We start from the raw sequence: 23,728 nt of genomic DNA, 5'->3' as shown, positions 1-23,728 counted from the left end.
CCAGGTCTAAGCAAGAGAATTTTATTCCTGTGTGTAACACAGCACATGGTTTGCTTTCTCTTTAGGCGGGACTTCTAGAAAGAATCCTTTACATTAAAAAAAATGAAAAAAAAATAAAAGGAAAATCTTTCCTGATGGTGCAGAAGTGTAACCACAAGGCATTCAGCATGGTCATACTGGTATGTTAAAGTTGGAGCAAGCAGGCCAGGAAATTTACATCATTTGTCCAGCAAATAAAGCTGAGAGTGTTCTTGTTTGCCTGCAGGTTTTAAGACTCCTTTCCAGAATGCTGACAATTTGTTTTTAGCATAACCACAAAACAGACAAGGTGCATTAATGCCCACTGATGCAAAACTATGCCATCTTTCAGAAGAATTCTCTCCAGCAGTTTTCATTTCTCGTTTTCCCATTCCAGCTTGATTTTCTTCACCAAGCCTTAACACTTATTTTGGAAAAAGACTGGACTAGCACCAAGGCAACATCATTTAGTATGTTCAGACAACTCAGAATTCACACACTGTTCCAATATCTACAGATTTGTAAAAGTTTATACTAGTATACACTGAAAGAGAAACTAATCTCCCCACCACAGGTATGGAAATAGCCAGACTGGTAGCCTGATCTGGAACATTATTCTGATGGCTACGCAAGCCAGTATGGGCAGTCAAAATGCAGTTTCTTCAGCAATGACCACCGGGACCTACGTGGATTGGACAGTATTCTTCCCCTCTCAAAACCTGGTGACAAGGAATCAACAGGAAAGAAAGTAAGAGCCCTGAAATGTGCTAGGTTTAAGATCAGTGCACTAGACTCTAGTGGTTACTGGTAATGAAACAGCAATGTTTTCACTATATAAAATCTATAAATTTATTTTTTGTAAAAATCCAAAGAGCACGAAGACATCTCACTCAAAATACTGGCAAATCAAACCACACTTAGAAAAATGAAAGCTGATTTTATTATCTTATCCACAGCCAATCATTTGACATGAACATGCATACGTAATTTTGCTACGCACACACCACAGTTTAACGTTAGTTATTAAAGGTTAAACATACAACATACATCCTTACAAAAATGAGTCAAAATGCAAACGTAACTTTTAAACAAAACTGTTTTTACTCATTTAAAAAAACCTTTGTGTTGGGTACCATTTTGTACAAACACAGTTAATTTAAACAAATCTGCTTTTAGTTTCCTCATGGTTCAACATGAAAATAAGCTGCAATAGAAAATGAAGTCATCAAGGGATTTTTAAATAGCAGAAGTAGGCAGTCTTGCCATGCAGAAGAAGCAATATTAAATATTAGTTTTTCAAAAAAAGAAAAAACCACAAGTTTAAAAATATTTAGTTCAAGTCACAAATCTTTCCCCAGTACAGAGAAATCCAAATACAACGCATAATTAGCTGCCACTTAGGATGGCTATTCTGAAATGTAGAAACTTTCCAGAATTGTAATTTTTGATTTGGCACAGAAAAGAAGTCTGAGCTTACTTAAGAACAAGAAAGTGATTTAAAAAAAAAAAAAAAGGAAAACAGGAAGAGAGAAAAAAAAATACAAAGCAAGAATGAATGAGATAGTAGTTGCAATCACTAAAAAAAAATCTGTGCATCTCAGTCATTGCAGAATACTGTCTGTCTACAGCAGGTGCGAGTTCCAGGTAATTGTTATTGCAACATGGATTTAATTTGCTTGGAGGTAGTCTCATCATTCAAATGCTTTGTTGTGTACCTAAGCAGAAATAAAAATCAAGTTTAGAAAAACACAAACTATTTTGTTTCGGTACAGACAGGCTGAGGCATAACTGAACAAACTGAGTTTATGCTATGGAAACCCCTACAGTCACTGATCTACACCTATTCCTGTTGCCAAGAATAGATTTTCTCTTCTGGAAGTGCTTCTGTTATCAGATCTATACTCCAGCAGCCTTACACCAAGAAGAAATAAAAAAGCCTCAGGTGGATGGTGGCTCATTCTCATATGCCACTTCACAGCAAAGTCATGTGCAGTTGTGAAAGCCAGCTGTGAGCACTGAGATTGAGTTCATGGGCAACACCTCCAACTAAAACAATGCCTCTGAAATCTTTCTTCCCAACTTCCAATAACTAACTGCTTAAAGATCCCTCAGAGGCAATGGCTTAATTCCCTGTTTACTTAGCTGTGCTAATGACATCTTTAAAAGGTACAGATACAAGTGTTTTCTCCTTTCTTTTCCCTCAAAATTCTCTAGGGTATTTTTTTTTTTTATCATCACAAAAAACTTTGTCAGATCTTATTTTAAAGTACTGTGTACACTCCATATTGCAATCCGTGCACAATTCCTTTCCCTGATCTTATTAGAAAATCTTATTCTGTAATTCAAATATTTAACGGGTTAAAATTAGCACTTTGACTGTGATCTGTAACTGCACTAATATTTTACATGTTCACTAGCAGAATATACAATGGCTTAGTTTTGAAAATCAGTATCAATATAGATTTCAGGACATTTTGGGAATATATAATTCCCACAAGAGCTCCAAGCTTTTCTAAAATCTAGAGAAGTTATTACACTTGGTATTTTGCCCATGTGAAAAATCTGAACACGATTTAAATACTTATAAGAATTTAATTCCAAACAGCTGACAGCTTTCCAAAATCCATACTACCTTCCATCTGCTTTTAAGAGCCATGATTTACCTCTCAGAAAAGAAAACTTCCAACCCAAATCCTCCAAAAATCAAAGAGTCAGACTGACTTAATTTCTCATGACATCATCTTGAACCCCCTTCCACCACGCAGGCACACAGCAGCTCAGCATCACTAGTCAACAATTCCAAATGTGATTTTAAAAAAGGATTTCAATATCTTACCGCAGTGAATCGTCACATACATGAAAAACCTGAATTGTTGAAGTATCTATGTATGCATGAAATGGGTTAGCGTGGCAAAATGTCAGCATGACAGCACAGCTCAAGTTCACAGAACTGAACACAATGGAGTGAGGACCTGAACAACGTTTTGTGTACTTTGCTGGGCAGAAAATAAATATTGTGTTTTCTCTTTAGAAACTTGTCTTCTTCTACTGATTACCATCACAAAGAGTGATTAATATCACAAGAGGTTTCAGAAATGAGTAACCAAACCACGTAGGCATGGAAACACTCAAAACTTTCCAACAGATTTTTTTGCTCTCTTTGGCTAATAATCTGGAAAAAAACTTGCCCAATTAAACCACCTATAATACTATATTATTTCCCTTCTTACTACAGCTGGACATGAAGAAAAAGAAAATTAAAGCAGTTTCACTACTGATAAGAAAAAGCCAAATGAGCAACATTAACTAAAGCTTCCACATTTCAAATGCACAAATAGCCATACAGAATTATAGTTAACTTGTACTAATAAATAAGGTACAAAAAGCACATAAGCACAAAAGAGAGGCTTCCGCTTATCTATTATGTTTCATTTTATCTTGCAAATCCTCTGATGCTTGACATTAACATGAAGAACATGAAGAGATGTAACTGTATGACCAATAAGCAGTTTTTAGACTTCTATAGTGAGTTACTTGCTCTTTTTCATCTCTCTAATTTATGCATTAACACTTGTCTTGTATATTCTACAGCAAATGCACTGATACTCGCGCTGCAAGTACCTCTTCATAAATACTTTGCAACAGCTTCTCGTATGCAAGTAGAAACTGCTCCTCTATCTACCCTGTATGTCTGAAGCTACCTGTGAAACATGAAAATTGCGTTAAATTACTCTCAGACTCTGCTAATAATACATAAAATCATTAACATTATCAAACCACACAGCCAAGGATATGGCAATACTATCTTATTAGTCAACAGTTTTGCCTTCAGGTACAACTGCTGCTCTGTCACACACACCTTTTCACCCACTCTTACCCTGTGTGCAGCTGATGCATGTAAAAAGCTATCTTAGAGCAAATTTACAATATAGCCTCAAAAACACAGCAGCTTCTTCATGTGTCCATGTGTCCAAACACAATGGGAAAGAAGCCTGCAATAAACACATTCGCCTTTTACCTCCAGCACTAAACACTTCACTGCTGAAAGGAAGACCCTGGATAATTTCTGGAAATTTACAAAGATTTCAAATAAAGAAAAAAAGATTACCTGAGAGCATTTAGAAGGCCTTCTACACTGTTAGGAGGCTGGTCTTTAAGAACTTTGATGCATCCTTTCATCTAGGAGTCAAAAAAAGATGATTTTTTTCCACACAAATACTTTGTAAGCTTACAGAAGTGTTCTATATTATTTGCCACGGTGAGAAAATTACTTAAAAACTGCAAGAGTGCACTTGCTTGATACTGGAAAGGAATTAAGCTTTCAGTATTATGTTTTCTTATAACTGAATAACTCAGATCATTCAAAATCTGCTTATCTTTAGACAACACAAAATTGATGTGAAACTCTAATGTATCAATATTAAGAATAAGTAATTGTAAGCACAATCTTTGCCTACAATTGATTACGGAGAACAATTCAATTCAGCTAGTGAAATAATGACAATGTGACAACTGGATAATACTCCATAACAAATAACCACTAAGCAGCATATATTAACAGCATGCATTTCACAGACTGCTACCAAACAAACCAAGTTAGAGCTGAAGACTAGCAAAGAATGAAGCATTTCACAGGAGTGAGGAACAAGTCAGATGCCACCGTTGTTCTCAGTAGTTTTGATTTGTACCTTTCAACACAAATGACTGTTCACAAGTATTACAAGTCACCACCCAAACTCCATCAGATTTTTAATGGCTTGACAGTAACCACTATGTATCTAAACCACTATGTTTTAGATTTCTCACTGCTTACGCACTTGTTTTGTTCCCAGTTAACACTACCTTTTCTCTATCAAACCAAAAGGCACATCTGCTACTATTAAAATCCACACAGAAGAAAAAAACCCCTACAAAACAGTTTAAATACTCAAAAGATTACTCAGTAACAAAAAACTTACATCAATTTTAGAAGTTTTGGCAAAAGCGCCCACCGGATGCACGTGGTCATAGAGTATGATGACACCCACCATTACTCTCAGACAGAATGATACTGTTTCCTCATTTGTAAACCTGCTTCTATATTCACTGTAATTGAAAAACAGGGAAAATTATTCAAACAAAATAAAGGTAATCCCTAATAATGCCCAAGATAAGTTTAAAGAGAAAAACTATGCACTCTGCTTTGCTCTGGTGCATCCTCATCTTGAGTACTGACTGCAGTTTTGGGTACAACATAAGAAGGACTAAAACTATTAGTGTCCAAAAAAAGGCTGCAAAGATGGGGAAGGTTTTACAGGGCAAAACACATGAGTAGCTGAAGTCTTATGGTATGTTCAGCCCAGAGGAGACTGAAGGGAGGTTTTGGTGCCCTACAGCTCTCCCACAAGGGGAATGGAGCAACAGGACCCAAAGAAATGGCCTGGATCTGCACTAGGGGTGGGTCTGGCTGGGTGTCAGGAAGAGGTTCTTCACCAGAGGGTGGTCAGGCACGGAAGAGGCTGCCCATGGCAGTGGTCTCATCCCCAAGCATCCAGAGGTGAAGGAGAGTTTGGACAACACTCTCAGACATAAGGTCTGAAATTTTGGGTGGTCCTTGCGGAACCAGAGGCTGGGCTCAATGATCCTTTTGAGTTCCTTCTAGAGCAGGAATAGTCTATAAAATCCTGCCATAAATCCTCAGAGAAAGAACAGTTCTGAGAGTTTTCCTTTTTCCTTTCAGCAATCTGATCACAAAAGCAAATCCACTGCTTAGAAAGCAATAGCTGGAAGTTACAGATTCTCAAATCTAAAATAGCTCCCTGTTGCTATGTTTCAAGCTTCTCCCTCCCGCAAAAAAAACTTAAACAAAACACACCAACTTTCCTTTCAGCATGCCTTATCCTTTCTCCCTCTATACTCCCTAAAATGCAAGCAACTCAAACTTCTGATGTGGGGACAGGACGGAAATGAAAGCCCAATGGTACACTACTTTCTTGAGTGAGATGACCATTACAAAACAGAGTAATGGTATAAACACAGGGAGATGTTAATGTATTTCAAAACATATATACTGAGGTATTTGATCTGATCTTCTTTTAATTTGACAGTGTGCCTCTTGTCTGAACAGTTTTACTACTGGGAAATGATTTCCATCACAGAAAAAATACAAAGCTCATTTTGACTTTGTTTATACTCCCAAAGCCTCCCAAATTTGGACTAGACTATAGACTGTCCTTATGAGTAAATTCATCTCATCCCCAGGCAAGGGCACTGTAACTTTGTTACAGCCTTCAGCCAAGCCAACTTGCAAGGAGACACCATTAAGCACAGTTGCTGATAACCTCTCTTCTAGGAGGCCCTAGGCAATCATGCTCAAATGGTGTATTTTCCTGAATTATATATGAGAAAACCATTTATAAGTACCACCAAGAGGTTGTCTAGCTTTCATAGCTGTTCTATTTTAAAATATTAATTTGTTCAGAAAAGTAGACCATATGATTTGTGTGGCCAGCAAAATAAAACAAGTTAGTTTCATGTCAAGATTAACAACTAAGTTGGTAAAAAGATAACACCAAAATTCCTAGTTATTCAAATAGTTTTCCTCATTATGAATCACAAGTCACATCTAAAAACATGGATATGATTAATACACAATATTAGTACTATTAATACTCACGGGGTTTCCAGCATGACCCTACACACACTGGCCATGGTGCTTAAACAATCTGTAGTATTCTCTATTGGTAAATTTTTATTCTGCAAAAGAAGATAAACAGTTTTCAATTGTTGTAAAAGATTATCATATAAAACATAAGTCACTGATCTGTTGGCATGGCAATATGGAGGATTAAAAAACTTCAGTACAACTATGGTAATATTAAGTTCTTTTGCACAGTTCTGTTTTGTACTTTTGCTTTTGTTGTTCTGGGTTTTAAACATTACATTGAAAGCTGGCAACCTAAAGATTAAAGTCTACAAAATTGAAGCCTACCATATCTGTTTTGCTTGCAGAAATGCACCAGTGAGACTATTGATGCTTAGGAAGTTCTAAACGAAAAAAATCTAATCTGTTCTCTAAGGACAGTCTTCTGTAGCCAAATATGTGCAGCAGATGCATGTCTTTCTCTTCGTTGAAGACTTACTGTTTCAGAAGAATATCTCAATCTCAAACATTTAACACGACAGGTAACTTTTCAAGGCATTTCAAGTGTAAAGAAGAATGAATAAAGAATTTATTGAAATAGAAATAAGACTTTGTACTAGTATTCTAACACACGTACTGTTTTTTAAATTAAAAATGGTGTATTCTATTTGAGACAAAACGTAATTATCAAGTGTCCATCAGAACACAATCACTACAATTAAAGTATCATTGATATTTAGATACAGTGAAACAGGAATGCTTTACAACATTGGAATACTTTTCAGGATCCATTCTCTCATTAACCTTAGTTGATTTTAAACAGCAAAAGACAAGTGCCTCCAGAAGGAGAAAAGGAAGACGCACTGCAATTCCCTATTTTTAGCACAAACTCAAACTGTTTCCCCTGAAATTTTATGAAGTTTCTGATTCAAGTACCAAAAAAAAGCAGGGCAGCATGGTATTCTAGGTATTACTAGAGGAAATCTTTCACTGTCAGTGTTGTATTACTTCCTGCTTATTTTTTGCAATGCATCCACAAGGTGGCTAGCTGACACTGTTCACCTCTACAGCTTCTAAGAAGGGCACATCCTGTTTCTTGAGGTTCCAAAAAAACAAGTTGGATTTCTGTATACAAGAATAAGCCCGATAGTTCTGTTTTCAAAACAATGTCTGGCCCTGGAAATGTTACGTATGCTATCCAACCCATAAATGTATACTCTTACCTCTGACACAAATTTTGTTGTAGCATCACTTAAGGTTTTCAACATTGGCGTTGCTTCAGCATAAAATAAAGACATTCTGTTTGCCAACTCGTTATTTACTTCATTTTCTCCTTCTGCCTAGAAAGCAGGAAAGAAGAATTCAGTTTTTCTTTATATGGAAAACTAGGTAGTAGCACAAGGTGACATTTCGTACCATCTAAAGGTTACCTACTGGGACATTATTAATCCTCATACGGCTCAGAGTTCTTCTGTAGTAGCTGAAGTCATTCTGTATAGCAGGATTTGTCATCTATTCAGATATGGAAGGAAAAGAGTTAAGACAAACTTCTCAAGAAAAATATAAAGACAAGATTTCATAAAATTTAGTACCAAGAAAAAGAAAATACTTAAATTCCTGAAATAAAAGACTTGTGACACTGTAAATAGAGATACACAGAAGAAATCTATCTTATTAAATATCAGATTTTTCAGAACAAGATCTAACAAGAAAAGGAGGAGGTTTTGTAATAGGAATTTGAAATTAATAGGTTGAAAAAGATGTTTTTGTACATTTGATTCCAAGGATCAGATCAATACATTGGTATTACGTATTACGAGCTAAGTTCTTTTCACATCAGTAAGAAAGTACGTGCCCAGCTATTAACAGTAACAACAGCACCATCTCAAAAGATGTACCAAATTCAGCTGAAGAAACACAACTAAGATGAACGCAAATGTAACAAGTGTCTAAAGATAACATTTCTTCTGTATTCCAGTTTTATCTAACTGTAGTTCATGTGAACAAGCCATCCATAGCAGACATTTGAATATTTCCTAAATGCTCTGTTCTAGAACAGAATGTGATCCAAACTTCACAGAGTTGTTTTCCTTTTCTAACCTACTTATAAAATTACACCAAGTTCTTACCTTGAGCTCATCAAATCGGAGGGTAAAGTGAAGAATTTCTGCGAACTGTTTAGCAAGAGCCTGCTCTCGCTCCAGGTGTTGTGTTGGTGAATATGGAGTGCTTGTCAGGGCTCCCAACAGACCTCTCAATCCTGCCTCTTAAAAGAGGAGAATGTTTCACATTATACAACTGCACCTGCTTCTTGTGCCCGATGCTCTACACACTAGACTTCAAATATCAATCTTCCAAAACACACGGCAATTAATGTTAGACTTCGGGAATGGCTTCTATGTGCCAATTTTATCATATTTACTTACAAACCACTATGGCAACTATGCCCAATCAGCACTAATGACAGTGATGAAATGTTTTTCAAAAAGCTTTATTCCAGCTTTGTCAGCAACGTGCAAGTTATCTTCAAGAAGGTAAACCAAAATTCAAGATTGATACCTATCACCAGAAATCATGTTTTATTTGTCTGTTTTTAAGATAAACTCACACTCAATATCTTAGTGCCCTCCCAGGCTAACTACAGGGACAGGAGATGTCAAGTATACTCCTATCCTCTCTTCTCTCAGGCATCCACTGAAGTAAGTTTACTTTCACATGAAAAAGGTGGTATACAAAAAAAAGTGCATGGAAGGAACCTTGCAATAAGAGCTTGTAACAAATGGTTGACCTGGATGTGATCTGTATTTCAAGTGTACAAACCTAATGAAGACAAAAAGTATGTTCATACCATTCAACTTACCTAGTCTTTGAGAAAATTCATAGAATTTCTTTAGTTTGCCTACTAGTGGAACAACTGCGCCCCATGCCTTCTCTTGCAGTTTCTCATCATTGGGATGCTGTATTGCCTTATATTAGGAAAAAAAAGAGGAAAAGAGTATGTTTAGATAAAGAGTATCTGAGACTTCACTGAAAAAAAATCTACGCAGGGTGATTGTTAAGAGAAGTAATCTAGTTTTCTAAATACTGAGGACTTTCTAGTAAAGAGATAACCAAAGACTAACCAAAGACTGTTCCAAAAAGTGCTAAACATTTGCGTTGAAAGTAAGTATCCAGCATAGAAAAGCAAAACAAAAAACACCTTGAGAAAGTATAAATAAACTGTTAAAATTACTCAGATTATGAAACTTTACATAAGCAGATGTAGTTAATTGAAATCAACAACTTCACTTGCAAGCAAAGCAGTTCAGTGATCAAATTCTCTAATATTATCTATCACAAATTTCAGAAACGGTGAAGAAAACAAACCACAATACATTCCCTATGAAATTCAGGCTAAATATTACAGTAGGGACATTGTGATACAATCAGAAACATAAAGATATGTCAGAACATTAAGGCATATATGTGTAGACCTCATCTTTACAGTAAGTTTTCAAGACAGATAACACTTCGAATTCCATCTCTTCAAGTTTTTAAGACAGAAACAGGACTTTTCTGCAACTGAAATTTATCAAGAAAACAGAAATAAAAAAGTTTGTAACTCCCTAGCTCCCTTCTTCAGTCAAGTCCTTGACTCCAAAATCCATTTCAGTCAGCTCTGGGCTACAGGTTTTAGCACACTTCTTTCTGGCCCTTAGAAAGCTTCCTTCTGCTTTGTCTACCTCCTCTCAGCCGCAAGTCTCTTTCTGCACAGGAACTTCAGGCCTTGGTGCTGTGACACACATTACTGCCAGATCATAGAGCCTCCGCTTGAACATGCTCTTTCTTTAAAGAAAGAAATAAGCTATCTCCCCTCCCAGGGCTGTGTGTGACACAATTACCATTATGAAACCTAACTTACCACTTCAGAGAGACTGAATAAAAACACATGGTACTTATGAGCTGAATAGCTATGAGTTTCTCCAATTTACATGGAGCGAGCAGAGACTCGTGTCTAGTAAGGTTTCTCAAAGAACGCTACAGTGGGAATTCTCCGCACTTTAGGAGCAAAGCAGTCCCAACTCTTCCATCTGAACCAGAAGAAGAGGGAACTGAAAGACTATTTATTCTACTTTTCCTTTAAGTTAAGTAAGAATGGAGTGACATGCTGTTCAGAAACCGTTTCCATCCAAACATCTCCTTCCGTAAATAAAAGCCACTTTGAACGTATTGAGAAGCCTTTCGCATTAGGATTCTCACACATCAGACTTTTCCATTCAGCACAGAAAAAGATGTTGACATTATTTAACATTGCATTGAAGTCATGCTACGAGCTTGTCAAATGACTACTAACTTGGGAAAAGCTAACGTGGAAATATAAAGAAAACCAACTGCAACAAGTCCATAAAACCTCTGAGAAGTGTGCTATTACACGTGTGCGTTAATACTGCTGAAACAAGTGACATCCATTTTGCTGTTAAAAGGAACATTCCAAAGGAGAATTTCAAGACAGCAATTTTAATAGGCAACATGCTCTGCCAAGACAGCTCCTGCAAGCAAAGTTAAATTCCAGTGGTACTGTTAGGATCAGTGTACAATCACAGGCTGTGCACAATCGTAACGCTCTGGCTCACCTCTCGTATTTCATGGCCAGCTCCTCTATATGACTGCAAGTCTTCCAGTATTCCTTCTGCATCCTTTAACACTACATTCACCTGATTATAAATTTCCTTTTCAGATTCTGTAGGTTGGGCATCTAAACAGTAGAACATATTAAATATATATATATATATATTTAACAACATAATGGAATTCAAGAGGCACACCATCACTTAGGGGACAAATTCTTCATACAACTCACTAATTATGGCTATGTATTAGGAACACCAGAAGAGAGCAAATTGCATTTGTTTTAGTAATATTTTACCTTCTTTTAGCACCCCAAGAGATCCCCCTGGAGTCTACTCTGACTGATTTACTATTAGATTCAAAAAAGAAACACTGGCAGGATGCCTTTATGAGTGCTGCGTAATGATAACTGATATTCACCATAGGGTGCACTGCAAACTCAGTGTACAGTAAGGGACTTAGCACACTCACTGCACATACACTAACAATGGAAATGAACACCTGAAGGTTATCTAGGATTACTGCATAAGCTTATTTTTCCTCTCTTCTGCCTCCCCTGTTTGTTATTGGTAGGGAAAAGAGCTGCTGTATCTTTTACTTCTATATAATTAATTCACAACACATTCTTTATTGCACTAATTGCAAAACCACAGTTGAGTAAAGATCTAGTGTAAACTCGTTCTCTTCCTTTTTTTTTTTTTTTTTTTTTCCATTTAATTTTAAGGATACATTGTCTTACCAGCAGTATATTCGATTTTATTTCAGAAAGCTCTATATAGGTATGCATTTAAAGAAATGTCATTCAGTAGGAAGCATGTTTTCAGAAAACCAAGAGGCTTTCACGTTTAAACATAACCACTTCAGTATAAGTATCTCAGACTTGTTTTGCCTTACTTTATCTTTTAAAATTCTGATGAAAGCTCTAAAGATAGGTCCTCTTAGACTAATACAAAAAAGGTTAATTACCAAAGCTGTTAGTGCAGCTATTTACAAAAAAAAAGTACATTCATCCATTTAAGTGGGCAAAATATGATATTAAATAAATATCAGGATATTGTAACTCAAGGGTTTTCAATAACAAAAGTCAAGGGATTTATTGTTACTACCCTTCTACAGGGACAAACAAAAGCTGTCTTACAGGCAATACAGCCTCAAGATTTTGTCGTAAAAAGCCCAGAAAAAATCTCTAATGAAAGTGATTTCTCTATGATCGATACATACAACACTCACTAATGGTGATGGAAGTCAGAGACATTAAGTCAAAAAAAAGAAAAAATCCCAATATGAGTGTTACACAATAGAAAATCATTATAAAGCAGAGTTTGCATTAGAAGAAATTAAGTTTCACATGCATTGCCTGTCTGGATTTTGTTTTAATTTTTGCATCATATTTCATAATTTTATGGTTTATCAGATAGACAGAGTAGGCATTATTAGCAAACATGCCCACACAGATTTTGCAACAGTTTAACTGTGCTATTTTGAGAACCACCAAGAATTATCATGGGTAAAATTAAGCAGGTCACTCCTTTAAAAAAAAAAAAAAAGCATCTACAAGAGCACCACATTGATTAGGCATCGAGTAAAAGTAGCCAGTGCTTTTCGGATCATCACAAAGGTGACATTTATAATTTTGAAAGCTGCTGAAGACTGCTGTAAGAAATGAAGACAAAAAAAAATGAAGGAATATAGCAGACAGGTAAGCACAAGTTGACTGGCAGCAGTTCATGCACAAACATGAAACGCTATAGTGAAATACAGACTGCAATGTGAAGCTCTGTAGCATTCCAGATTGTGTTGTTAAATAATGCAATCAAGACTTGCCACTTGGATTGTCTCACGCTGAGAACCCCTCTTGCCTTTTTAATTTTTCATGACATTTTTTCTTTACCCTCCCTACTAAGAACAGTCATTTTTCAGCACTGGGGGATGAGGGGCTGCACAGCAGAAGGGCTCACAAGAGCTCTTCCTTTTTTCAAAACCAGCAGACAAGCAGAACAGATGTGATACTGTGACCTTCCAAGTTATAATAAATGACAACCACCCTCTGAATACAAATTATGAAGTCTTTGCTGAGTAGCTGGCTATGTACGGCAACCCCTTTATCTCCACAACTCTGCTTCACTTTGGGTGTAAGGCAATTACTGTACCTTGTTTCACTAGAATGTTTCAGGAAACCTAAACCAATGACTTTATTTGTTGGGGGGGGGGGGGGGTAAATATTTTATTGTTTATAAGTAACAAACTCCTAGATCCACATTTTAAAATCCAGTAGACACTGGATTATTTCTTCTGGCATGTATCTTATTTTGGTACACTTTCAACAGACAAAACTATATCTTGTTTTGTCCCAACTAAGCTCCTCTCCCATCTGTAATTCTTCACTGCCAAAACATGCAATGAAGAGCAACATTTTTAGTTAGAGAACAGTGCAAATATAAAAAGTAAAGCCCATAGGACTGTGAAGTGAATGTAAAATAACTTAAGATGGATTAAGATGGGTTTAAAAAAATACAGTGTGGAAAAGCTTCAAGCTGTGGTGCAGCCTGGCTCAGAACAATTGGCCTATTGGCTTTGTAAGACACTGTACTGTGAAAATTTATAGATAAAAAGGGACAGGCTGCCCTCTCCAGCGCCCCTGGAAACTCCAATAGATGGAGGGAGCATTTGCACACACTTGTATGTACGTGAGGACTCAAGCTGTGGGGACTTTGAGTCACTGACTGTAAAACTTGTTTTCCTCACTATGGAGGACACGGACCAGGAATGATGGACGTGCTTCTGGAACTTGTCTTGATAACTGAGAATGAACAGCCAGCAACGCTGGGCATCCAGATGGCAACATGAAGGTGGTAACTTCAGGGATTCCCCCTTTCCTCTTATAGAGAATGTAAATTCATGTCACAACTGCACGACAATGCTTTACTTTTACCTGGCAAAAACTCCCATTACAAGAGCAAATAGAGCAAGCACAGCACAGCTTGCTGAGCGGTTTTGAGGTTTGACATCGTTGCCAAGGGAGCTAACCCCTGGTTATTCAGGGCAGCTTTCCCATCTTTAATCCAATAATAAGTGCAGACTGATGTCCTCTGAGCAAATGAGAAGTAAATTTCACATTTAATTAGAACATTGCACTGAATGCAACATACATTTAGAGTTCATAATGCTCACACAGTAACATGTTAAAGACAAGAGACTGGACTTAAGCAACGCTGCCATGTGAACTAAACGCTGTAAGAGTATGACAACGTGTTGCATGCTAAAAACACACATTTTGTGACTACTTAAAAGCATCCTGGTTGGCCTACAGAATAAAGGAGGGACAGAAAATAAGAGTTGACAATTAATGTTTGCTGTGTGGTATAAAACTGGTATTTTTCTCAGGGAAGAACACATTAATCCCAGAAACCAGATGGGATTCACCAACAGGGTAGAAATTCCAGCCTGCTAGAACAACCTGGTGTGGAGGGGGGTGACCCTGCAGAGGGATTGGAACTGGATGATCTTAAAGGTCCCTTCCAACCCAAACCATTCTGTGATTCTATGAAATGATTTATGTGTCTCTACCATAAAGACTCAGGAACAAACTGTCTTTGTGGCTTCTCTGAAACCTAGCCAAGATTTTTGGAGGTAATGCAGAATACTTTTCATACTGTTAGCTTGAGATCACCACCTGCAAGCAAAAGTACTCTGCAGCTTAGCTACTATTCACACCAGTAAGTTTGAGAAGCATTGCACTGTGACAGCAGTGACATCAATATAAGCTTCCCATGTTGTACCTGGCTGTTGAAGTGGCACTGCAAAGATTTGAGTAGAATATTTAAAATAATTATTTGTTTCAAACAGCTGAATTGAATGACCAAAGAAAGCAGGAGCTTAACCTGCATTAATGCAGGGAAAAGCCCACAGCCCATCACATCATTTTTTTGTCTGTGTTCTGATAGCCAGTCACTGACATCACTGCAAACTAGCACCAAGCTAAATATCTGAAAGTCCTGGAAACCAATTTTAAATCTTTCTACATTCAGCACCTGTATTCCTATAAAGATTTTCAGAGATTAGATTCTGTTGCTATGGTATTGTGCTAAGGAACATTTAACTGGTCTGCTCATTCCAAGGACATACCTGGATTCAAAAACAAAACATCTAGGCCTGTGTATTATTGGGCCAGGCAGGTAATACAGCATTGGGAATTTTGTTTTTAATACAGAGCTTACTTGCTCTTCCCCATAAAAACATAATCTTAAGTATCCCAAGATTAAGTGCCAAGTCTTGAAGAAAGATCTTGACTGTGTCAAGGTCAAGATTCTGTCAAGGCAAGCTATCTGAAATAGAGTAGAAAGAAGTATGGGTACATAGTACAGCAGCAGAAACACACATAGGACAGAGTTAAAAATGAATAAAGAACAGTCTAACAACTCAGCCACAGTGTAAGTCACTTAATTTGACTGCATGTATAAACATTTCATGTCAGCAACCTCCTTACTCTCATGCCAAATCATGTTCATGCTCAAAACATGCATTTAAAAAAATGTGATGGATAAAAACTTTCAAAAAATTAGCAGCAATTGTTATCACAAATGATTCCAGAATTATGCCTCATGTATTCAGCTACCTTGAACTAGTGCATAATCCTATTAAACAGTTTGTATTTGCAGACTGAACTGGATTTCCAGTGCTCCAATATTCTCCTGCACCATTTCTCCCTGCTTCACTACCTCACATCTATTTGGAGATACGTGAAACTTGAAATGTTCTTAAACAAGTCTTGTTTTCCAGTTCTTGAACACAGCCCTTGATTATCTCCCTTTCATGGCTAACTTGTATGGCTACTGTCATTCAGTAAACCAAATGTTAGGAAAAGACAGATGATGAAATCAACACTACAGGATGAGGGTTTAGAAACATTCCAACTTCAAACGATATTAAAGCATAACCATATCTCTCCAAGCATTCTCTTTTATTTTGCAAATAATAAAACCAATTGGCACTATTTCACTGAAAAATAATTTAGGAGAAAAAAAAGATAATGAATCTTGTATTATCCGTATCATAATATTTCATGGTAGGGCTTTGATTTTATTTTATTTTTTGTTATAGTATTCCAATGTATTGTGTTACAAGTTAAAACACACTTTGAACATTATTTTTCTTATTTTATGCTAGTTGATGCACAGCTGGGGTAAAGCACATCCCAAAATAAAGTGATTAAACATGCACAGCAGCAGCCAACACCACTTACCTGCCATTCTTTGGCTACATTATATCATGCAACAAAAACTAAAAGCAGAAATACCAACAGCATGTGAACCTTCCTGAACTCTTGGCATTGATCAAAGGTTTACCTCTCTTATCTTCAAAAGCAATTTCACCTCTATAACACTTGCTGAGCGTCCAATTGAGGAGGGATGAGGTTTACTGTCAAATTTCAATGCCAAATCAATCAAGGTTCACAAACACACCTCTACCACTGCGATGTTGGAGAGCTATGAAGAGCTGTTGTGAGCCAACCAGTATGCGCTGCATTCAGCATCTAGAGGCATACTAGAAGTGCACAAAGAAGGAATTAGATTTCATATTTTGTCCTTCTTTAAGACACACATCTCCTTGCAATTTCAGTATGTCTTCAAAGAATTCAAGTTCTTTTAAAAATTATTTTCAAAGTTTTGCTTAAAAACCAAACAGAATTTTGGTTTTAAAAAGGAAACTATATCAGATTCCAGCCACAAAATGCAGTTTGAAAGTATTCCTGGAAACAAAGATTTTACTTTTTAGAAACTTGGGTTATTTTAAAGGAGATTATTACTTTTGTCAGAAGTTCACTGAACTTTTCATAGCTCAGACATGCAAAGCTGTTAGAAAGATGGCAAAGTGAAAACATACATTTAGTACATGACAAATGCAGTCTACTGCAGGCAAAGAGTAATAGATATATAAAATCATCTTCTCACTTTCAAAATCAAGGAAAAAATTTGGCCCCTGCTCAAGGTCTGTGCATGTCAAAACTTTAAGAAGGTTCCCCATGTTAAGGTACCTGCCAAGACAAGAATGAGAGAAAAGAAAATTTTCCTTTATAAGAAGGAACAGCCCAAATATAGTTGATTGAAGTGGTGGGGAAGAAGACCAAGGAGTTCCATCAGGCATGGACCCGTCCTTCAGGCTCCCTCTTTGCCAGGGGGAGGAGAGCCCACTTCGGGGCCGTCCAGCTGGTGATCCCAGAGATGCAATGCAGCTTTCCTGTCAGAAGTGACGTACATCAACATCTTCACAGCCTCCCCTTTGAGAAAGGGGCACAACTCCAATTGGAGGTCTTGTGACTAATTCTGTCCTGGTACACCTTAGCACCAGTGTCCTGAGCAGGAGTACCATACTGAGGGCTAACACCACATTGGCCAGCACTGACATGGTAGTAACACTACAGGATTTTACCTGATGGGACAACAGAGGAAAAGTGTTTTAATTTTGTCAGCTCCCATAATTTTGAGAGGTGATCATTATAGAAAGCTGAATCAAGATGCATCATTTCATTGTGCAGAAAATGCCAACACAGGTAATCCCCAGTTCTCTTGCACAAGGTGCCTAGAAGATTTGAGAAGATCACACAGTTCTACATCGGACTTTTAGATGTAAAAATATACATTAACTGCACCATGAATGAATAAACCAGAAACAGGAATAATTTAATACTTGCTGGTATATAAGATAGGATTACAGACAACAACTGCTCAGTACAGATTACCATGGCATACTGACAGAATTTTTCATCGTATGATTACTTGATTTGCAGGCAGATGGATGGACATCACTGACCACAGAGACCCAAAATGACTAAGCACAAGAAAAGAAAATTTACACAGTAGCATGATGGTGGCTTGGCTCCTACTGAGAAAAAAAAAAAACAACAAACAACAAAAACCACAACAAAAACACAAAAACAAAGGCAAAAAAACAAACCACATGCAACCCTTTTTCAATTTGCAGATTTGCAACTGAGTCCCCTAGCCTTCATTGCAGCAGGTATAAGCAACCCTCTTCATACCATTTCAAATGCACCAGCTGTGAAGGGCTGAGAGACTTACTTTCAAAATCCAAGAAAAAATGTGCTGCATTGTGGTCTATGTCCCTGGTTAGCACCTTAATGAGATTACCCATGCCAGCAAACCTAAAAATAAAAATGGCAAAATAATTTAGTTCCAATAACCATTTCCTATTTTCAGTACACGCCTGGGTTAGCTGGAGCAGGGCTTCCATCCAGGTTTGCACACTGCAGATCCATCACCTTCTGGTGGGAAGTAGTGGATGTGCACTATACAGTGCATTTCTTCTCTTCTTCTCATTGATTATCGAAAGTATGAAAAGTAACAGTTTTGGCAAAAATGAAGTTCTGAATTGTCATCTCCTTCCTAGCTTAAGAATTATGCTACCTATGATTGTTTTGCTGCAACCTACAGCCAATAAGGCCATTGGTACTTAGGAGAACAGTGACCTCAAAAAGACTAGAGCTGTTTTAAGCCTGATTTTGACTCTTTCCCCATCACTCAAAACAAAACTTGGGAAGTGTCTCAGTAGTAGTTATCAGTGGCCAACAAACAGTTCTTCCCATCAAATGAGGTAAAATTACAAGTCCAATACAAGTTGAATGCTTTCAAAAAAGAAAAAAAAAAAGAGAATCAAGTTGCAACAGTTGTTCTTATTTATGTTTGCTGTCACACTGCAGCTAAAAAGAAATGAGAAGTAGAAGGAAAATTACACTGTCCAAAATTAAACTAGGTCAGATAAGACATTTTCAAACATGAGTAAGTTTCCAAAGTAAATAAATACCTTCAGTAGGACAATGAAAATAACACTTCATGAAGAGGCAGCCTTTTCAATGACTCTTCAGTGTCTCACAGAAGCTAAAAATACTTAAAATCAGAACCCTGAAATATCAGGAATTCAGCGAGGTACTGCTGCAAGGCAAACTCAAGGTATTACTGATTCAAAATCTTTTAAGAATAAGCCATCAGTCAAACATTTGGACTCCAGCATAAGATCTAAAAATCAAGCTTCAAATTAGTCTAATTATGTCAGTTGACCAGTGTCTTTGTCTTCTGCTTTGAAAGCGATGGTTACTTGGAGGGAAGCAATGTGTAAGAATTGTGAATTTATGACGAATTAAAAAAAAAGGCGATGTGATACCTAAACAAAATATTTGGCAGACCAAAGCTTTACAACTCGTGCTGCCAGATTTCTTGAGTTCCTTAAGAAAACGCAACTGGTGTAGAAGAAATACCAAACCATCAGAAAGTGATTGATTTTTTAGGATCCAAAAGCTAGAGAATCAACAGTGAATCAACCCCAGTAAATTCCTGAAAATTACTCAGGGCTAAATTAGTAACATTAGTAACATAATCTAACAACTTCTGCAGAATGACCAAGCAACAGGTACAAATCTAGATTTGTAGAAAAGCAGCTTTGATTACAGCGGTTTCTGCTTATAGAAGTTCATCACTGCATGTGCTCCTTTTTGTGCATTCAACTTCTCCCTTGAAATGTCAGAAAAGCAAAGTCCTGTTTTCAAATTACTTAACTTCATCCAGAAGTCTGATCAGATCTCAGCCTTTATTTAAAGAAGTTTCAGGTTAGGATGTTCAGTTGAGACTCATCTTAAAAATAAATTACCAAAACAAGTGCTTTTCTACAGCTTTCTATTCCAGAGCTCTGTGCCAACAGTGCATAAACAAGCAGTGCCAGAAAGCAGAGAATCTTTTTTTTTTTCTCTATCTCACAAGCATATTCTGAAATAAAGGACTGAAAGAGTCCTTTGGCCCTCACCTCAACAAGGACATTCATAAAACTAGAAAATGCTAAAATAAAGACATTCTTTAACACTTTCAACAAGGGCACTACAACAGCAGAAGTACAAGTTGCCTAATACCAGCTGAGCCTGTAGATTCAGACTCAAGAGCCAAATCTCAAACAGTGCCTTAAGCATCACAATTCCAATGTTAACAGAAAAGTAGCAAATAAAAGTAAAGGGTATTAAGAGCCTATGGAGAACTTCAGCTACACCTAAAATTACAAAGCATTGGCACATTCCAGTTTATTAGCTGCAACATCTGCACATTCACAAAAATATTTTCAATACCTCATAGGAGTTCCTCTGTGTAGTTCTGCCTTTATTTTGATATTGACCAGTCTCACAACAGTTTAAAGGGTCATACACAGGGTTTAAACACTGGGTAACATTACTTCTGAATGTCAGATGGGGAAGGTTAGTGAGGTTACAGAAAAGCACATAGCTAGTGCAGAACAGTCCGTTTAATTGATTCCCTACCAGTTCCTAAAATGGAGGTAAGGGGTCAGGGTCTCAGCTTTGCCAGACAAGTACTTTCATTCTGACCTTCATCTCCCAGAAAAGTTTGCTTATGTTGAGATATCATTTCTTCTCTAGGAACAAGGTTAACCAAGACACCAAACCCTACTGTGAAACAAGAGATATAAAACAGATTGAAGCAAAAAGATGTAACTGATCTACCTGACGGCAACAGCTCAGTGAAACATTTCTCTCAGAACAGGAGAGCAATTGAAAGTGAGAGTAAATTAAACTGTGACAGCAACAAGACGACATGCTGGAAGAATACAAAGGGATGTAAAGCTGTACATAAATGTCTTAGTAATAAAGTTCTTAACAGACCTCTCTTGTGCATTAAGCATACTCAAGCAGTCTGAAGTCTATATAGAGGCAAAAGCCAATAGCAGGCACTACTACTGACTGCACTTTCTATCCCACAGTTTGGCTTTGCTGCAATGCCTAACAGCTGACTTAGAACTGGAGGTGATTTTTGTGGGCGTTAACACTTTCTGACCCACAATCATTCCAGCATCACTGGAACAAAATCCACTATTACATTATCAAGAAGGAAATCTGCTCATTGAAACCATAACATCAAAAAGTCCAGTCCAAAGTGCAGCTTACATCACTATTGTGAAGCTGTTCTTCATCAGACTTTCAAGCTGAGTCAAGTTTTGTTACTCTCATTCAGAACACAGTTTGGTTATAAACCAGCATCTTTTTTTCCCCTCAGGGGTCTTTATTAACTTTCTGAAGCACACTGGTCAAATGTTTCCTAACTCATTAAGAAAATCAGCAGTGTAAGATTCAGCAGATCAGACAACTGAAGTTTCCATTACCATAAAATCGAAAAGAAAACTACATTCCTCTTTTGGGTCCAGAAGCTGAGCATCCCTGTGAAGCTGCCCAGGACCCGCCTGGCACGCTGTGTGCGCCAGCACAACGCATGAGCCACGTGGAGCAGGTTGTGGGAAATCAGAGCACTAGCCAAGAACATGGGTTAAACTTGACCTACTTGCACAGAGTAAGACATACGGAATGCCACATTTGATTACAATGATTTGGCCCATTACAGCCTTGTGGGGTTGTATGATTTTGAGTGTAGTGTCATGATCAGACAGGCGGAAAGCAAAGGCATATTTTCAAAACAAGTCTTGCACGCATGCCCTTCATGCTGAAAACATCTCTGACACGTTTCAATATTTTTTTTCCCTAATCTAAGCCCAGGGGAAATTTAATAGAAATCCACAATGCAACTTAATTCAGGCAAGCATCGAAGACATTTCCCCCTCTCACCTGAAAGAAAAAGTATACATTAACAAAGATCTTGTCTACAACTGGTGAACAACTGGAAAACTAACTGACTGTTAGATGTAAAATACTAGAAAGATGATCACGTGACATTTTGGATTTTGCTTTGTTTTCTGTTAGACAGACAGCATGCTTCCAAACTAATAAGAAGTTAAACATTAGAAAAAACACATTTGTATCACCAAGGAATGTCTGCTACAAGAAAATACCTGCTCTGCTTTTGAAAAAGCTCACACTATTCCCATTATTTGTTCTAATGAAATTTACAATTAAACACTCAGAGCACCAAAACTGTATGCTGTTAAACCTTGTATCCATGCTCTGGAGCTCAGAAGAAGTTAAGCACAACATCATATGCAAAGAACACTAAGCGCAACCATTTTCTTACACAGATACAGGATTTTCAAACTGGATGTACGTGGTACAGAACTCTCATCTAGGAAGATTTTTGGTAAAATTTTAAGTGAAAGGCACAGCGTGAAAAATATAACATCACAACGTGACACTAAGTGCTATAAATGAGGCTATAAACTTAATGCTACCTCAAACTAAAACCTAACTGGATGTCTCTCTGTAGTGTTCCTCCAGAATAATAATCCCATTAGCCCAGCAATTGCTTCAAGGTTTACTGAACATTCCCTGCCTACAGAATCTGGGCAGTAACAGGAAAAAGCCAGCAAATAAGTGGTTGCCCACAATAGTGGAATTAAAGGAAGCCCTCAGCAACAACACATGAGATTGCAAAGCGGATGGCCCATTGGATCAAGTGTTATTTTCTACTCCAATGAAGCAGTTAAGCCTTGCAGTCAGCGAGAATACATCTGCCCTCAGCCTTAAAAGCCAGCAAAGGCTGCAGAGCTGGAAACAGACTTGTGTACTACTTCAAAAGTATTGCTCTTTTCAGAAAGTCTGCATATTTCCCTTGGTTCCAAATCTAGTGCAGATTTCTTTCTTTTCTGACTAGTGCCAGGGAAGTACTGATACCTTCTGACACAATCTAATCCCCACTACAGCTAGTGATCAGAGTGCTTAAAATAATTAGAAAACCTGGCTTTAAACGAAGCCCCAAAATGACATTGTCCAGACAGTAAACAATTAATGAAGTAACACTCATTATCACTCAGTCTGGAAAAAAAAAAATACAACAAAAAACAAGAAAGGGAAAACTACCAGGTTTAGATTCAGAAGTCTGGTACTATTAATTTGGAATGAGCTAGATTTTGAAGATGGTTTCATATTCAAGATTCCTCATAGCTATATTAATGTTATTAATATCCGATGTATCAGTTTGATCCTGACATCTGATTCTCACTGTTGAATCAAACATATGGAAAGTGCCACTCCAGTCACCAATTCTACACAGAACAAGCTATTTCATTCACCACTAGACAATCTAACTAGAGAGCATTCATTAGTTTTATACAAACTGTTGCCTAAGAGAGAAGAGAGCAGCAAAGATCCATGTACTGCTTTTCACTCCTGACCTCTAGTGGAGATCCCTTAACATATCACTCACCAGTGAAATAAGCCAATTTTTTTCCCTCTAAGAAACTGAAAAGGAAAAAACATACACCACTGAATTTCTGGGGTTTGAATAACCATTAAAAAATTTGTACTAACAAACAGAATTGTATTTATTTATTTATTTATTTCGTATGGAAAGTAAGTATTCAGGCTATTCAATAAAAGCACAACTAAAAAGGTGTCCAGGGCTGCCTCTGACTTCAGGTTTTTAGGCTAAGCTGACTTTGGTACAATTAACTACTTCAGCTAAAAACGAGGCTACTTTTTGAAGATCACACATCATCAATAAAACCTTTTTTTCTGAACAAAAA

General features: G+C 37.2%; 1 protein-coding gene across 1 annotated transcript in view; it reads right to left on the bottom strand.

Annotated features, from left to right (window-relative positions):
• Nucleotides 1-935: 935 nt before the first annotated feature.
• Nucleotides 936-23,728, bottom strand: part of CYRIB (CYFIP related Rac1 interactor B) — a 74,164-nt gene continuing 51,371 nt past the window's right edge. The window contains 10 exon segments of the mRNA XM_042809060.1: nt 936-1,733; nt 4,127-4,197; nt 4,977-5,103; nt 6,674-6,753; nt 7,864-7,980; nt 8,075-8,152; nt 8,770-8,906; nt 9,501-9,606; nt 11,254-11,375; nt 18,328-18,410. Of these exon segments, the coding sequence (XP_042664994.1) occupies nt 1,670-1,733; nt 4,127-4,197; nt 4,977-5,103; nt 6,674-6,753; nt 7,864-7,980; nt 8,075-8,152; nt 8,770-8,906; nt 9,501-9,606; nt 11,254-11,375; nt 18,328-18,410 (985 nt within the window). The 3' untranslated portion in view covers nt 936-1,669.

Source organism: Centrocercus urophasianus, unplaced genomic scaffold, assembly GCF_019232065.1.
Source record: "Centrocercus urophasianus isolate 14NV4802_14NV808 unplaced genomic scaffold, USGS_Curo_1.0 seq_11, whole genome shotgun sequence".
NCBI lineage: Eukaryota > Metazoa > Chordata > Aves > Galliformes > Phasianidae > Centrocercus > Centrocercus urophasianus.
This window is presented reverse-complemented; position numbering and strand designations above follow the sequence as displayed.